This window comes from Melanerpes formicivorus, unplaced genomic scaffold (assembly GCF_026170545.1).
Source record: "Melanerpes formicivorus ecotype bairdi unplaced genomic scaffold, bMelFor1.0.p_v2 SCAF_17, whole genome shotgun sequence".
Classification (NCBI taxonomy): Eukaryota; Metazoa; Chordata; class Aves; order Piciformes; family Picidae; genus Melanerpes; species Melanerpes formicivorus.
The window spans coordinates 7,028,314-7,046,041 of record NW_027142369.1 but is presented as its reverse complement, the minus strand read 5'-3'; the positions used below and the strand labels follow the sequence as shown (position 1 = coordinate 7,046,041).

The 17,728-nt window shown below is 43.5% G+C and overlaps 1 protein-coding gene across 6 annotated transcripts in view; it reads left to right on the top strand.

The window, feature by feature from the left end:
* Positions 1-271: 271 nt before the first annotated feature.
* The window catches only part of PRIMA1 (proline rich membrane anchor 1), a 149,486-nt gene continuing 132,029 nt past the window's right edge, over positions 272-17,728 (top strand). For 4 of the 6 annotated variants that reach the window (XR_010988626.1, XM_068148826.1, XM_068148827.1 and 1 more), the window contains exons 1-2: positions 545-885; positions 6,778-6,928. Coding sequence is in view for 5 of the 6 variants with exons in the window: in XM_068148826.1 (XP_068004927.1) it covers positions 793-885; positions 6,778-6,928 (244 nt within the window). In the remaining variant the exon portion in view is untranslated. Of the gene's footprint in view, positions 413-544; positions 886-6,777; positions 6,929-14,293; positions 14,358-17,728 lie in introns of those variants that run through there. The other 2 variants (XM_068148825.1, XM_068148829.1) reach the window with 2 other exon arrangements.

The window sequence follows — 17,728 nt, the reverse complement described above, 5'->3', positions numbered from 1 at the left end:
CGGTCCCGCTCCCGGATGCTGGGAGGGGGCGGGGTGCGGGTGCGGTCCCTCACGGGCCCGCCGGAGCTCTCCGAGCCGCCCCGGGGGCCGCCCCTACCCTGTGCCAGCCTCGCCGGGGTCGAGTGGAGGGAAACCGCCTCCGGGAGGAGCCCGGGTGGGGAGGGAGAGGCGAGGGGAGCCAGGCGCAAGGGACTGCCTCGATGGGCTTGAAAAATCACTGCAGCAGCAGCGGCGGCGGGCACGGGGGAGATGCAGTCCCCGGGTTGCGCTGCCACACCGCTCTGCTCGCCTCTCCCCGCCGACTCCGGCAGCACCTCCGGCAGCGCTCGGCCCCTCTACCCCAGCGCCGGGCTCTAAACTTTTTCCGCTGCTCGCACCACCCTCGGGGCTTGAAGGAACACCGGCCTCGGCGGTGAGCACCAGTCGCGGAAGCCCAGGAGCAGGCAGAGTGCCGCCGGCGGCCGGCGGAGCATCCCGGGGATGGGAAGCCGGCGGGGCGGGCAGAGAGGGAGGCGGGCAGGGCGAGGGTGGAGGCATGGCTCCCTCCTGAGGGAGTCGGGACTTGCAAGGCGCTGGGTTTTCCCGACCACCCTTTCCCCTCGGCACCCGCCCATCTCCCTGCCTCCCTCCCCCCGGTCCTTCCCTCCCTCCTTCCCTCCCTCCTCTCCAGAATTAAAGTTGGGACAGTCGTGCTCCGGTGATGGGTGCGAGCCAACGCCTCTGCTGCCGGCTCGCTCTGCTCCGTCCCCAGGTCGCCCGGAGCCTGCGTCCCCGCCCGCGCGCCCAGGAGGGATGCTGCTTCGGGAGCTGCTGGGGCTGCTCCGATGCTGCTGGCCCTCGCTGCTGCTGCACTGTGCCCTCCACCCGCTCTGGGGCTCCGTCCAGGTAGGGCCGCCAGAGCCTGCCCGACGCTGCGCCGCGCCCGCTCCGCACTTCTGCATGCAAGCTAACGGGACGGGGGGGCGGTGGGGTCGGGGCGGCAGGCAAAGCCCCGCGGCCGGCACCCCCGGCAGCGCTGGGAGGGGCTGGTGCGGGCGGGTGGCGGCGGGGAGGTGGTCGCGGCGGTCCGCGGCCCCGGAGCAGGGAGAGCTGTTGCTCTTCCCGGCGCGGTCCTCCCTTGCCGGCTGCCACGGGACGGAGTGCGGCGGGGCTGGGCGACCGCCTTAGGGCCCCGGGAGCCCTGAACTCGGCGTGGTCGGGCTGAGCAAGATACAGTTGACTTTATTCGGCGCGCCGGCAGCCAGAGGGTTTGTAAGCGCGTTTTGCTGTGCCAAGATGCACAGAAAGAAGAGATGCACGGAGCGAAGCTCCAGCAGTCTAATTTTGGTTATGTTGGCTTTCACTGTCGATTGCGATTTGAGGATTCTCTGAGCTGAATTAGCTTTTGCCAACTCCGAAGCCGTGATGTTATGTGACCTTGATTGTAATGTGGAGTGACCATCAAGATGGACTGGGAGAAACTGGTATACAGTGAGGGAGAGCACCCATCCAGTTTGGAGAATCAGAACAGCAGTAAAGCTCAACTCAAATGCGTCACTTTGATATTTTAAACTTTATTTATAATACATGTCTTCAAAGGAGTGATTGATGAGCCAGCCAAGTGTTCAAGAACAGAACAATTATAGTTTCTTTCTTGGAGAAAACACAGTGGAGACTCCACATCTTTTACTCCCTGTTCTAAACTTAGTGTCTCAAGAGATGTTTGCTTTAGTATCTTGTTGCTTGTTGTGAATGATTTGTGCATCTTACAGATTAAAATGAACCAAAACACAACAATAACAATCTCTTTTAAACTCCCTTCCAGCACTACCTTCCTGCTGTCCTGTGCAAGTATTCAGGTAGATAAGCTGAAGTTAAAACTGTAACAGCATTTTTAAGGGATGTGCAGTTGTGATGAAATTCTCCTGTAATCAGTCAAGTCAATCAAGCAGACAAAAAAACCACTTGCATAAACATCTTTCTGGCAAACTGATGATCTAAGCTGATCTTTCAAAAATAATTGTTTACAAGAATTGAAACAGGCTCTAAGAAGTGCAAAAGCCAAGGGGCCCAGTCTTTCCCTGCAATATTTTGGAAGTTTCGTTGTCCCATTCGTCATCTGTACTTACGCAATGTCTGCTACTCTGTAGAACAGCAATCAGTAAATCTGCTCCTACTCAAGGGTTTTTTTTCCAGATCTCCAAACTAGGATGTATCTAAAACTCATATCAGCAGGTACCAATGGAAAGGGCAGATGTGGAGGACTCACCCGCACACTGACCTTCCTGTGACCAAAACACCTTCATCTTTGAATTCTTCCCATGACCCCTTTTCCTACATTGAGTTGGTTTTATTTTCAAAGTCTCTCAAGTCATACTCTCAACTAATTCAGTAATGTCACATCATGTCACTCCCCTGTTCCTGCTCAATATATAGCAGCCATCATGTTTTCTCACATCTCTTCTCCCAGCCTTTCTTCATCCATTTGTCAGTCAGATGCTAATCAGAGGAGAAGAATGTGTCTTATTAAAACCAAAACAAAACCAAACCAAAACCCACAATCTTTTCTTATTAGTGTTGCAGCCAGCAAGAAGGAAGGGGCAATTCTGTCTGAAGCTTTTGACATAATTAAGAAAAAGAGCAGTAAGTGTCATGATAAATATCAGGGTCACGTTTCTTCTGGTTTCATAAACATGGAACTCTGATGTGAATTATGCAGAGCTGTCCTGGAATTTATGCAGCAGTGTTGAGATCTCATCTCCATAGACTGCTTCCAAGAGACAAAGCTCTTGCCACATCAGCAGGCATTTAGAGGTCTCTGTGCCTTTTCAGTCAACTGCATTTATTTTTTTTTTTTCCCAAGCTTTCCTTCTTTTTACTTGATTGAAAAAGTCATGAGATGACCATGCTCCGGGGATTGCATTAATCCTCTATTCCCATCCCACTCTGTAGAGCATGCTCATGGACTGCTGCAACCCCATGGGACTACACTGAATTACTAAACAGCTCTGACCACATGCAGATTTGTTCCTCCATGATATGCAAAGCAGAACTAGGGCCACTGTTCCTGAAGGAAATCTTGGATTAAAAAGAAACACATCAAAGGCATGAACTTCAACAGAGCCTGCGAAAGGAAACCAGCAGTTACCACTTTCCGTTTGCTTTTCCCTGGACATTTGTGGATCAGATATTCATTTCTATTAATATTTAAAAGCATTTGTCCTTTTCGCAAAGCATATCCATATCAAATGCACAGATGCATAAACACAACTGTTTAGTTTCAGTGCGGGGCAAAAAATGCATCACCTTCAAGTCCAGGTAACATGTATATCCAAACTGGCCAACAGCTGAGTGTATTAAGAAAGCCTCATGCCAAACAAGCAACCAAGTTTTAGACAGGCCTGGGAGACGCATGTTGGTGGCACCTCCAGCACATGGAGGAATGGATGCAAGGTGCAAACAACTAAGGGGGAAGCCCTGTGTGGTCCATCTCTAGAGATGACATCTTTCCAGGGCAAGCCCTGTGCTACAAAATACCTGGCAGCACAAGTGAATATATGATTAGTCATTGTCTGCAAGGTGCTTCCAGAGCCATTATGTGATAGTGTCTGGAAGAGCAAGCAAGCAATAAAGTTTGAGGCTGGACTAGAATTAGCAGACCTGGTCAGAGAACAATTGGGCTCTTTCAACATGGCTTTTTTCTCCTGCCATCTCCTGTAAAGGCAGCTTAGCTTGAATTGCAGACAGTAAGAAAGAAACATGGAGTAATATATTTCATCATCCTCTGCCAGATCAAGATTGTTCCCTAAAGCATATTTTCTAGTGATTTGTCCTGCTTACCTTTAGAAGATACAAGTAATAGCCTTTATTCCTTTTGTAGGAAGAGTAATAGACATCAACAGTGGGATTTTTTTTTTTTCTTGAAAGGGAGCCAAATATCTTTTCTTCTTAATTCTATCTTGCTGCTGTTAATTTATCTTCTTGCAGCAGTTCTTGACTATTTCTCTCCTACTTGAAGTCCTCAAGCTCAATCCAGGTCTTCCTTTTCCTGCCAGAGTTCAGACAACTTAGGCTATTTTTGTTGTTTTAAATTAACTCTTTAAGACAAAGCCCTGACAAGCTAATTACTGCGTTCCTACCCATATCACCTAACAACCAGGCATTTTACTGAGTGACAATGGAAGGGAAACAAGTAGGTGATAAAGCCCATGCTTTTAAATGCCAGTTCTTTCCCAACCATTTGAAAATTATCATGGACAGTTTTGGAAAAGGTTCAGACTATGGTATCAAGGGAAAAAGCAGGGGGTTTCCTCCAGATATATTTTTTTAAGTACACAGGAGCAGGGAGTGGCTGGGAATATATAGGGTTAATCTTGTCTGCAAAGTAATGGAGAAAAATATCCACTGGTTTCTGAGGACACTCTATTACCAGCCTAAGGTAGGGGAGCCTCCTGGGATTCAAAAGCAGTCAATAACTCTAAAAAAAGATAGAACAAGCCTTTTGTCCTGGTTGATATTAAGTTAGAGCAATAAGCCAATGTTGCTTTTCCATACCAGCACCATCTTCAGACTTGTATACACAACGCTGATTCTGGTCTGCAAATGAAGCTGGCTCCAAGTCTGCTCAATGTTATTCTTCCCTGTCTATATCCTGTCCCTTTTCACCGACTCTTGTGAAACTGTAATAACCCATAGGAACTAGGTAGGGGACAGTAATCATAGTTAGGAGTTAATATTTGCTTCCTAATCATCTGCTGGGGCTAGTGGAGAGACGTTAACCTACCTCCTTTGTCGCGACAGTAAATGCTCTCACCTAAGTACAACTGGCGGATCCCCCAGCTGTGCCACCGCTACTGCATGCAGCAGAAGCTCTCACATGAGAATTTCTAACACTCCGACCCAGTGTGTGAACAGGTTGGAAGAGCTGAAGTAGTATGGAGGATATTCTGCTGCCTATGATCACTTACTTTAAAAATAAATAAGCCTGCACAGACAGATTTGTTGCCAACCATGAGGGATTATGACGCCACTTTGATTCATTAGAGCATTCAGAAAGTGTGTAAGTTCCTGGAAGCTGTCAAGGATGGTTTTTAACCATCCTCTTATTGTTAACCTGATGGTGAAGAGGAAAGTTGGAATATGCCTGTGCAGAATTTTGTTTTCCCTATGTTTGGTAGTAGATTTTGACAAGCTGTTTAAAGAACTGAGCCTTTTTACTTGTGCTGTGCTTAGCCGTCCTTCCGACTCAGCTATGTATAGCCTCTTCTATTCTTTCCTCTCTCTAATATTTAATCAACAAAGCCCTACCTCTATTTCCCTGAGGCCAGAGTAATACATCTTGCTGCATTTAGAAACCTCCTACGCATGCGAATATGTCCTTTGTGCAGTGATGTTGTTTTAATTACTCATGTCTTTCTTTTTGGCCAGAAGTACATGAAATGACTGTGTGCAGCTTTCCTGCAGCCAAGAGGCAGCACATCATCCTTAATGCCGAGTTGTAGGTAGTGGGAGAGGCTCACTGACAGTGCTATGGCTGGTGGGGTTAGCGCTGGAAAGGGAAAGGAGACAGACTGCTTAGAACTGGCAGTGGAAGGAAAGCAAAGCTTGGGCTGGAGCGAAGAACAGGGAGAAGGCAACCCTGCATGATCCTAGGGATAGGCAGGGAGGCAGAAGAGGCCTTCCTAAAACAGATCAGAAAGCATGGCATAAGACATCTCTTCATAAGGACTAACATCATGGTGAAGAGCCAATGAAAGATGATGTTGGGCCAAAACTATTAGGACTAACTTGCCCAAGATCAAACAGTACAAGGCAAGAGTTGAATGCAGTACACAAGTCTGTCCCAGGTGATCTCATCCTACATTCAGAGTGCTTGTTAGATAACATGTTTATTTATCTTTTAGGCTTTGTGTCCTTAAAAGCCTATCTGGTATTTTCCATCTGCACATCAGTCCATTCAGAAACACCTCTCTTAAGAGACCTCTGAAATTGACACCTCTTAGAAGATCCTGTGATGTTCCACAAATTCCCTTTTCATTAGGGGCTTACTCTTAATTTCACAGCATTAGATTGGAAATTTTACTGTACATTCCTTACATGCCATATTCATGTAAATATTTCTGATAGTAAGAAAAATACGCTGTTAATAAATAGTCCTTGAAATGTCTAGACCAAGCTATTGAATATGTTGTCACAGTTTGTGGCATTTCCATGTTGACCATACCATTGCTGTTGTCTGCAGATGAGTGACATGTGGGCTTCCTCTCCTCTTGGTGGGAAGTGAGATGCTCTGAAATGCTCTCTACACATCAAAGTGAGGCTGGCAGAACAGAGGAGTGACCTCCTCAGGTTTTCAGTTCTGCCATAAGGAAGATGAACATACTCATGACCCTAACTGCCTCATAATTTTGATTAGCTTTCTGGCTTGCAGCAATGACCCTGTGAATAATACATGCTGCTAGATGGTTTTCCTAAGAAAGCAAGCTTACACAATCATATTGTCTGCCACTACCTGACTTCTCCTCAGAAATCAGCCATTCAATATCAACCACATTTGACAGAGGGAAAGACATCTTGAAAATATGTGTTAAGTTAAAAAAAAATATTTAAAATGTAATAAATAAATAAATATGGGAACCATGTAATGAAGATCTCCTTGTGATGGCCTTAGTGAGGAACATGGACTTAATTCTAAGTACTGGTCAAGGTGCCACTTGGATACTCAAGTCCAAGAAACACATTGATGGAAAAGTCTTTTCTCTGTTTCTGCTGCTCATGTGATGACTTGTTTCTTCACAGATCACTCGGGGTGAGCCCCAGAAGTCATGTTCCAAGCCTGTAGCAGAGAAAGTCACAGAGAGCTGCCAGCAAATTTGCCAGTGCAGGCCACCTCCACCACTACCACCTCCTCCTCCACCTCCACCACCACCAAGGTTGCTAGCAGTGCCGAGTAAGTAGCTGCTGGTACCATTGTAGTGTGCAGAGAGAAGACAAGGCAATGGGGACGCATGGACAGATGGAAGGAGAAAGAATGTGGGAGAGGGCACAGCTAGCTCATTTGTCATTTTCCACTTAGCAAATGGAGGAAAAAATGTTCTCAGTAGAGATGGAGATCTGTTATCTGATCAATGAATAATGCTTGGCTTTTGGAGAGAAGCCAGAGAAATTCCCTCCTTTCGTTGTATAATATATGATTCCCTAGCTTTAAATGTTTTCCTGGTGCCCTAGCCCTGTGAAATGGTGACATAGTGCTGTGCTTTCTACTTGAGTTACATGACCTCCTGTTTTGCCAGATGTACAGCTTGGAGGTCTGTGTGCTCCAAGGCAAGTTAATGTATAAGAAGGCAAAAATTCAAACGCTCCACCTAGGCCATCCTTCAGGGTTGACTGTCTACAAGACACTGGAGCTCTACCAGTTGAGCATAGCAGTGAATCAGGCTTGTCGGTTTAAAATTACTACGACTAACAAAAGTCAGAGGTATGTCAGGAGTCAATGGTAAGTGAGCAGTTTTTGCACTAATGCTCATACAGACTAAGACTCATTTATTTCATACAGACTAAGACTCATTTATTTCTCTTCATACAAATCAGTGCTCCTGAGCCTTATCCAGCCCATCCAAGTGCCTCCAGATTTCCAGCCATGCATCCACAGGTCTGCAGTTTTTTTCTGGCTAGCTCTGCTAGCTTCCTTCCACATCAGTATTCCTGTGATCCTGGATGCACAGATACTTTCTGGGGAGTGATAGCTGTGATAATGGTCCCTGGAAAGGTAGTATTTCTGCAGTGGAATAGAGCTCACTGGTGCTACGTTCACTAGCTAGGTGTAGGAGCATGGGGTGGACCCTGCACAGACACTTTAATGTCCCAGTTGTTTGGTATTCCAGCAAATATCCTTACCACTTCTATATTTCCTTGAATTTATCTCCCCCAAAAAGGATGCCTCCTAGTAATTTTCTTGGCTTAGATAAACTTGTCCAGGAATAATCTTGCAAATCATATCTAGTATCCTTCTCAGTGCATCTCTCAAGGGAAAAGAAGTCATTTGGTAGCATCATTTGGCTGTTTTTCTGTATCAGTTCTATGGATGTGCAGAAAACATGAAGAATGCTTCTGCACAGCTTTTAGCCAGGCAGAGAACAGGTGCAATTTTGCTGTGTGTTCTCTGCCAAAAACATGCTTTGTATTTGTGCCACCCTGCAGAAATTTAAGGCAAAGGCAGGAGAAAACAGTGAAACACTGGGGAAAGGAAGTACAAAGACAGCTTGAAATGCAGCGATTAAAGTATTTTTATAGCAGGAAAAATCTCTTTCGATGTTCAGGAAAATGTCATGGACAGTAATATTGAAAATTCCCTTGATCTCTCTCACAGTCAGAAAATAAAGTACTTTTTCAGTCTGTTTTTCCTGTGCCTGGTGTACACCGTTGCCCTGAGGGAGCTGCTCTTACCCACACAAGACGTGGCAGAGCAGTGTCAGCACAGCTGCTTGGGGAAGAGGGCACTGCTGCCAGGGTGCTTCCCCTCTCTGGGCTGCCATCAGCAGCTGGTCTGACTCTGTGGGTTTGTCTCTTGTGATGAGGTGGGAGGAGATTCACGTCAGAAAAAGAAGTCTGTCACACATTGCAAAAAGGGGAAAGAGAAATTAGATGGGCCTGTGACTGGGATAGCCTGCTGCTTGCTCAGGCTGGATTGCCAGGTGCTAACCCAGTTCTAAAAAATGAGCTATATAAATCCAGATGATTAACATTTAAACAAATTACTTCATTTCAAATGCAATTAAAAGAACAGATTACATGTTCCTTTCACCAATAAGCTTTGGAGTAGCAATCAAGTGCCTCATCTTGAAAGATGCTTTCATTATTATCAGTTGCCTGGGCACTGTTATTTAGCCTACATGTACAGCAATCCCTACCCTTGTGAGAATGAGACAGCTTTGTGGTTAAATATTGATGCTATAGGCACCAATTAAACAGCATTCAGATGAGAGGGCAGTAAAGGGGCAAGACAAGCTATTGTTAGGTGGTTGTTACTAGACTTGTACTTGCACTCTTAAGCACTGGCAAGACCTCTACAAAAAAGCAAGGCTGCAAGTTTTTTACTTTTACAAGATAGAGTATCTGCACTTGATATGGATGCTGGCATTGCTCTCAGAGCTTTGAGAGTCACAAAAGGCTGCAGCCTTAAAAGCTCTATTTGCAATCAGACTGAATGTTGCTGGAGATTTAGATCATCTCTACATCTTTCTACTACAGTCACTGTGGCTTCAGCCTGGTGATTAAAGCCAACAGATAAAAAATTCCTGTCCATCCAGTTACTACAGATACAGACAACTCAGTTATCTGCTAAATAAAGCTATCTAATACTCTTTGACATGTCCTGCTCTGTAGCTAATGCTACTGAAAAGCAGGAGACTCTCTGTGTCCTCTCTATCAGTCCCACCCGAACATTTTCCAAACCCTACTTGTATGTATGGGATGGCACTGGATAACTATTTGTGAGCAGCTGAATCAATTCCTGAAAGGTTTTTATTATGCTTGAGAACAACTGAGAACTTTCAGGAACAATTACCATGTGTTTAACATTTCTGTAGTCATTTTGATATTGACAGGTTGATCCAGCAACAAATCTTTTGCTCTGCTTCCTGCAGATAGGTTTACACAAGATCCATTACATGTTGTGAGTTCTTGAATTCACATTTCAATAACTGGTAAATATTGTGTTTACTCTGACAGACAATAAGATATTACCTCCACAGAAAATGAGTAGAATCACACAACCTAGTAGTCAGTCTAAATACATGAGTGATGGTAGAAACACCAACTTTAGGAGACACACTTCACTGTTACAGTCACATATTTACAACAGGAATGCTTGGAGTGTGTTTCAGTGCACCCTGTGCAGGCATAGCATACCATAACAATATGAATATGGGAAATTATATTAGGTTATGTAGCCCATGCATTTCCAGATATGGACAACAAAATTATGGACTGGTGAATTCAGAGAATGACTCTGCCACTGGAACTGCAGGCAACAGGGAAGAAAACACAGACTGCTTTTGTTCTCCTTCAGCCATGACGCCAGGCCTCCTTTTCCCACATTTTTTAGTTCACACAAACCACTGGGTGTTTCCAATGTCCCTTCCAATTCCTTTTCTTGCCTTCACTCCATTTGCTTTGCAGCTGTCATTGGGCATTCCATCATGACAGTATATTCATGAGCCTCTTCTGTACTAAGCAGAGGACCACTTGGCTGCCCAGTGAATGTCTGCTTTACAGTATATAAATGAAGGCTATGATCAGCCACGCTAGTCCCTATAGATGTTGGTTCTCTTGGTATTGCTAGTCCAGCCTTGTATCTTTTTTAAAGTGGGACACATGGAGCATTTCAGTTTTGAGTTTCCCAGGTTTCCTTCCAGATGCAGTTGGTTGGCATTTCACTGCTGTCTTGTTCGGTATAGATGCATACCATATTATGAGTCTTCAAGAAGAGGGGCTTCAGCATGTGCTGGAAGTAACAACAACGATGGGGACTGTGTGACTAATACAAACTATCAGGAGACATTGTTGCTGCCAGCTGCGGTTCCTCCAGGCCGTCTGGGATATTGATGTTTCTGCAGTAACTCTCCTTATGCAAGCAGCAGCCTGCTCTTTAACCTGTGCTTAGAAAACTGCTTGTTGATGAAGTGAAGGGAAAACTCCTGAGGCTCTGAGGGGCTTAAGGCCAACTAAGCTTAGATGCTGACAGCAAAGGAGGAGGAACTTCCAATGAAATTCTGTCTGCGTGTGTTCACTATACGTGACTATTGACCTGAAGAAGAAATATATGTTCAGGATCTGGCCTTTAATTGTTTCTTTTCCCCCCATCTTTCCTCCTTGTCTCTGGATTTCATCCAGGACTAATCAAGGTGGGTGCAGTACTTGTTTTTCCAGAATTTCTAACCCAGTTTCACAGGCCCATGAGATTAAGCTAGTTCAAATGATGCTGACCCTTCAAAATCTAAAGTACTGCTGTTGTCAACTCTTCAATACTTTGTGGGCACACAGATTTCTCTAGGGGCATTGCAAAGAAGAAAGGATTCTCTTTTAAAGTAGAAGGTAGGCTTTAAAAACAGAAAATCTGGACAAATGTTGCAGTCAGTATCAGTTGTAACTTGTGTAAGATTTGAAGAAAAAACATTTCAGAAGTGTCTTCTTTAAAATGGTACAAGGAAGAGGAAGAATGTTCCACCTGGACTCCTCACTTGCTGGTTAGCAATACTTGCTGTCTCTGTTCTACCTGTCTTCCACGCTGGGTGAGGAGATCATGCTGTTGCCATCCCCTCTCTGGATGATGGAAGTGTCCAGTCAAACATTACCTCAGTCTAAATTCAGAGGAGGAAATTTAAATAAATGTTTTTATTTGACAATATTATAAGCTGTACTAGTACATCCGAGTCTGTATTATGTGAATCAACCTCTGACTCGTTGGATGCTTACATGCAGGTACACAGTGAGGTCTTTAGAGCTCCTGACCTCAGTGAAAGTTTGCCCTGAGCTATCAGTAGAGATAAAGCACAATCAAGTAAGTGCAAAGCTAAAGTGAATTACATCACTGCAGGGGACTCTAATCTCTATGCCACCACATACCATTGTATGATTTTGTTTTTCAAGGTGAAATCTTTATCTTTGGAGATAGCGCATCTAGTTAATTAATTATTTGGGCTGGTGAAAACGCCAAAGTAAAAACGACCAACTGCAGGAAGGACGCAACTCTTTGGCAACTATCTGATCACAGATGTATAGTTTAATTTCAGAAAGTGTGCAGGATCCCTTCAGTGCAAGTAGGTCTTTGAGAACAGATGGTCACAATGTGTGTATATAGGTAGGGATTTAAATATAGAAACAGTCTGGAACTCCTTAAGATTTGAGTAGGTTGTAAAGCAACTAAAATGTGCATGCTTGGCTTGCTGACTGTTAAAAACATAGCCTTTCACAACACGACCTCCTTGTTATAGAACTAAAAATCATACAGCTCTTGGACATAAAGGAGTAAGAAATGGGCTTTTTTTTTTTTAGCTTTTTGACAACCCATATCCCAGTGGTAGAATGCACATGGTGATCAGTATGGATCCAGAGAATGAGTTTGAGCCTCATGCTCATCACTATCTCTGCATAATTATTCAAGTAGGAAAGCTGAGCATAGTCCTGATGCTTCTTGTCTGTGCAGGTATAGATGTTGATGTTCTTGCCTATACAATGTTGAAACAACTTTTGTCCTTGGCAGACGTCTATGATTATCCTCCAGGAGCTGAGGGCAGGTTGTGATAGCCAACTGAATTGAAATCTGTCTGGAAGTCACCAAATATTTTTAAAAATGAGGTGCCAAAAATTTGCTGTGCATAGTTGCTGCAGTATGGAGCTGAGCATCTCTGAGACATCTGAATTTAAAGTTTCCCTTTGAGTTGGCCTTAGGACCAGCCTTTACCTACCACACTTCTGCCAGAAGGACTGGTTCTGAATAATCTTGAGATATTCGGGCACACTTAAGGAGTCTTGTATTAACTTCTTGCAAGACCTGATGCCCAAAGGAATTCTTAGTAAATGTACAGCGTCATTTTGGTTTATAATTTGGGGAAGGTGTTTTTCTTTATACTTCATGTAACAGCATCTGCAAAAACTAAACAGGAAGGGGAGAGAACCACAGTAGCAGCAAAGTGGCAGGGGGCACATCATCCCCTACACCATGACATATATGGTAATGACAGCTACTGTGAGAGAATATTGTTTTACCACAAGTCTGGTCTAGACAGTGATTTTTTTTAATGCCAGCAGAATGCTGAAACAGGGAAGCCCTTTCAGTTTTGGTAACACAGCTGTCATACTGTGAATTGCAGTCTTCTGTGAGAACATTGTTTGTGATTTACAAAGCAAAACCAAAATTTAGTTCTTGTCTTCTCCCACATATACTCTAAGAACTGGCAGTAGGATTTTTAAGCTTTCAAATCTAAACTGAAATCCTTCCCACAGCCTGGAGTCATGGATGATGACACATGCAGAGTCTAGTCCAGGTCCCCATCATGTTGTTTTCACATCAGAGACACTACCTTCTCTGTTAGTACAATGAACCCAGTCACTAGGAATCCAAGGTGAGATTTAGGCAGAATTCACCCACCCAAATCAGAAATACAATTATTAGATTTCCTCCCTCAAAGTGCAGACACCTCTGATTTTATCACTAAAGACATGGAAGCTTCAAAATCCTGGTATTTTTTTGCATTTAACATGGTTATGTATAGCATAGGAGTAAAAGTTACAAGTTCTCACATCCCAGTCAAAATAAGAAAATTATTTAGGGTGAGGAGATTTATTAACAATCAAATGGGAAGTCTGAAATAGTTTGGACATCTGGGATGTTGCATTAAGTCTGAGGAACAAGAATAGTGACTAGAAAGCAAGTAAGTTCATGCTAATACTTCCATGGTAGGATGCTGATATCACTCATGCACCCAACATCTCCTCATACCGTACTGCTGTAAACTCTGTCTGTCTTTCTAACCCACCAGTTAGATCAGACTATCACAGCTTCCATTGCTTTCCCAGATCTGAGTTTTTCACCAAAATAAATTCTGAAGTGTTTTGTCAAGTCTGATTTTTATTTAAGCAAATAATGAATCTTCCCCCCTGCTCTGGGACCTTGTAGATTTGATGTGGATTTTTCATGCAGTAATAAATCCATATTATGGAAAAACTGACACTCTTGAATTGATACTAATTCATACATTTTGAAGTATTTAAAAGTAAGGGCCTTGGGCTAGATATTGCAATTCAGGCATCAGTGGGAGTTCTGTTACCTATAGATTAAAAGCATTGTCCAATTTAGGGGGAAAAAAAAGGCATCAGATCTTAAACTAATTCTGCTTAGAACAGTCCTTTGTAGTCTGAGATGCATACTCTTAACAGCTTGATTTTTATTTCTTTTAAAGACAAAGGAGTTGGCTAAAGTGAAGAGATTCCCTATGTGGTTTGCAGTCCATTTGTACATGCCTACCATTTCACTGATTAAGAAGATAGGAAATCTGCAGTGAAATTACTGATGAGTCAGAGGCTGCTGATTTACAAGTAATTGTAAGTTCCCCTGCCCATGGCAGAAGGAGTTGTGCCTCATCTCCACAAGTCAGAAGAAAACTCTTATGTTGGCACAAGCTGTTCTGACAGGGAGGGCTAGGCAGCTGACTTGGGTAAAGCAGACCCACGGAAGTGTATGTTTGTGTGATGGTTTCATGTGATGTCTTTATCACAAACCTGATGGCACTGCCTGTGTGATTGTAATTTGCAGGTTATTGTTATATTGATGTAGCAGATCATGGAAGCAGTCTGGAGATTTGGGATGTTATCCCAAAGTAAGTACATAGTGTCCATTAATATAGTAAAAAAATAGGTTAATAACTAATGCCACTGCCAAAAACTGTCATTAATAATTATGCAAGTTAATTTAATACTTCCATTAGTAAATCATATCACACTATAACCACATATATATAATAGTAAATTGTGAATTCCACATTATCGTTAAAATGAATTGGTTTATAATTCTGAAGTGTCTTTTAAATGGAGCTGATATTTCATCAGTTCATTGGTTAGAAATACTTCACACAAAAATCTGTTCCTTGGCATACACTGGACTTTTACCAGGAGCACTGCTGCTATTAAACTGGTCATTTACCAATGGAGCAGATTCTATTGAATCATCCCTGGACATTTTCCTTTCCTTCTGGAAGTAATGCATAATCTTCTTTCATATCCACTGTCAAAGGAAATAACTAGCAGTGGAGCAAAGAGAGTGGTTTAACCCTGGGTTTGCTTTGGCAAGCTGGAGGTGCTCAATCTCAGCTTAGAGGCATCATTCTCCAGCACTGTCTGCAGTAGGGAGAGATGGTGAGCAAAAGCTGGCCTAACTGTGCAGCTCCAGACTTCTGGGTAAAGCTTGAGGAAAGGGCAGATAGCAACCAGCAACTGGCTTGCTTGCTTTTGTGACTCCTAAGCCTTGTGCTCTGTCTTTTGGCTTTCAGAGTTACAAATATGCTCTGAGTGGTGATTGAGGACTTCATGGTGGGCATTTGGCATGGTGAAATGACTTGATCTGTTAATGCAATGTCATTGCCATTTTAGGTATTCTATATTTTATATACACTGAATGAAAATTTATCAGTTGGTAAATGTAATAATATTTTTAAGAAAATTAAATTTACCACTGGTTTGGAAGTCATTTCACACTTCAGTTCCATTGTACTCTGGCTGGGTCATCAATTTCATTTCCATTAAGTTGAACATGAATACAATTTGGAAAAGGAACTTGAATGCACTAGATGTGGGACTTATTAACTGGTGTCCTCAGGGACATTTTTCAGTGTTAGAGGTATCCTTTACTTCCAGCAATAACTGAGTCATTGAAATAATACAAGGAATAATCAGTGCAATATCAAACAGGGATTATGTTTATGTAAGTGCTGTACAGAATTATCTACTATATAGTCAGCTGGCTGTTCCCTAAAACTCAGACATATGATTTGCAGTATGGCTTTCTTTGTAAAGTGAATTCTTTAAAGCCAACTGTACTTCCCAGTTTAAAGTATATGTCTATTATAGTCACTCTCTCCATATAGTGTCTGAGTGCCCAAAGGATAAACAGTTTGTTTTTCCAAGATGGACATAAACTGGTGCCTAAGAAATTACTGCTGCTAACACTCGAGGAAAATATTCCAAGTATTTCCAAGTCTTCCACAATCTGTGTTAGGAAATTCAATCTGCAGTTGTCTGAAACTGGGTTTGTATCTGGTTTCCCTGAGGGTGCTAATTTTGAGAAAGTTGCAGATCTAAGATACAAGGCTTGTCCAATCTTTGCTGTTATCTGGAGGTTCCTGAATCCTTTAAAAAGCCACGAAGGATCTAAGAGATAATATCTTAATTATACCAGTAGCACTGAATTTTACTGACATTTCATAGCCTGTGACCTTGATGGTGCACTTGCATGAATACTGTTCAGTATGAAGAAGCTGTGCAAATCTGGACCTCAATTCGAATTATGTGAAGGAACATTATGCTAAGAAAATCTGTCATCTTTCTGTGGGATTGAATCTGCCAGCCTCGAGGTATCTTCTCAATCATTTGCTGACAAAAGACCGGTTGTCCATGTAGGAGCTTAGACTTCCAGAATCATATTTCACCTTTTTGAAGTTCAACATATATCATCCCTCCTTTGAAGGCCTGTTTACTGCAAGAGCTGGAAGATGGATAAGCTTTCACATGACTTGATGTTGACGTACTGTGGCTTCCACAAAGGAAGCAACCCGCCCACCTTGCAGGGAACAGCAAAAAGAGGGTCCAAGGTGCTGCTTATTTCTCTGCCGTCAACCTGCTGGGAGATCCAAGAAAGTCAACTACCCTATCAGCCACTCAGAGTTACCGTATTTGTAATGGAGATACTGTTTCACCTCTGTAAACTTCAGATTAGAGCCTAGTGAATGTCAAGCACTGAAGATTATAATTATTTTTAGGCTCAAAAAGGGACAGTAATTGCTACAGAATTGATCACTCCTGCCACTCATCAAAGAGGAGGCTGCACCACCACACACAGAAAGGAAGATAAGGCATTCACTGTGCTAGGAGCAAGGGGTAGAGCCTCTGGCCATGCCATCACTATGTGGTAATGAAAGGAAGGAGGCAGCCTAAGGGGATGACAAGAACCCATGGTGCAAAACAGCACTATGTCATGTCTTATTTCTCCTCTGTCAGTGATGATACAGCTTCAACAAAACCCTGACGAAGGAGGATATGTCAACAGATATGGAAATTAACAGCCTGGAAGGGCTATCACTATATGTACCTGCAGTGTCCATATGGGTGCCACTACCAGCAGTACCTTAACAGGCTCAGCTGTACCTGCCCTCACAGCACTTCTTGGGGAACAGATTTCATTCAAGGGTGCCTGAGGCTCAGTGAAAGCAAGGGCTAGCTTTTAAAGGACTTTTAACACCTAAAAATGTAGATATGTGCTGAATGGGCTTTCCAAACCACTTAACTCCCAGCAGTTTTCTTAAGCCATGGCTCACTCCACCTTATTTTGAAGAAGACAGTTGCTTTCTGTGTGCTGTTTACTAAGTACTACCTCACTGTTGATCTGAGATGAGTAGGGGCCAGAAGGTCACAAGGGAGGTCACAAGGGAGGACACAGAGGGAAAAGGCCAATTTTCTATTCTTTTCTCCTTGGAAGTAATTTCTTCATGAGGTGCCCACTCCAGATGCACAGCCCTAGGCAGGAGTCTGTCTCTCTCAGAAATAGTTGGCAGCTGGTGATGAGCCTGTCTTCTACCCTTACAACAGCCTCTGAAACAGCCTGAAAGAAAGCTAGCTTGACTGGCGTAGACAACTGTCCAGAAGACACTTTCTCTTCTCATGTATCTTAATGCAGTGGATCTGGAACATGATATTTTTCTTGTGGTGGAGGAGGAGAGCTCTGTGGGGAAATGAATCTCTTGTCCCCAGTGAGTTCCAGTTTGGAAGTGACACTTTACCTCTTTCACTGGTCCCTACTTTTGTCTGCTGTTAAATGCTGTGAAAGCAAAGGTGGCCCTTTTCCCAAGAAACTTGAAGAAGTCTCCATGTACTTGATTCCCAGCAGCAAACCTTCTCCTGTCCATGTTGAAGCTGCTCAGGCTTGCACTGAACTCTGTGGGTCTCAGTGGACAGGGGGCTCTCCTCAGCAAATGCCAAA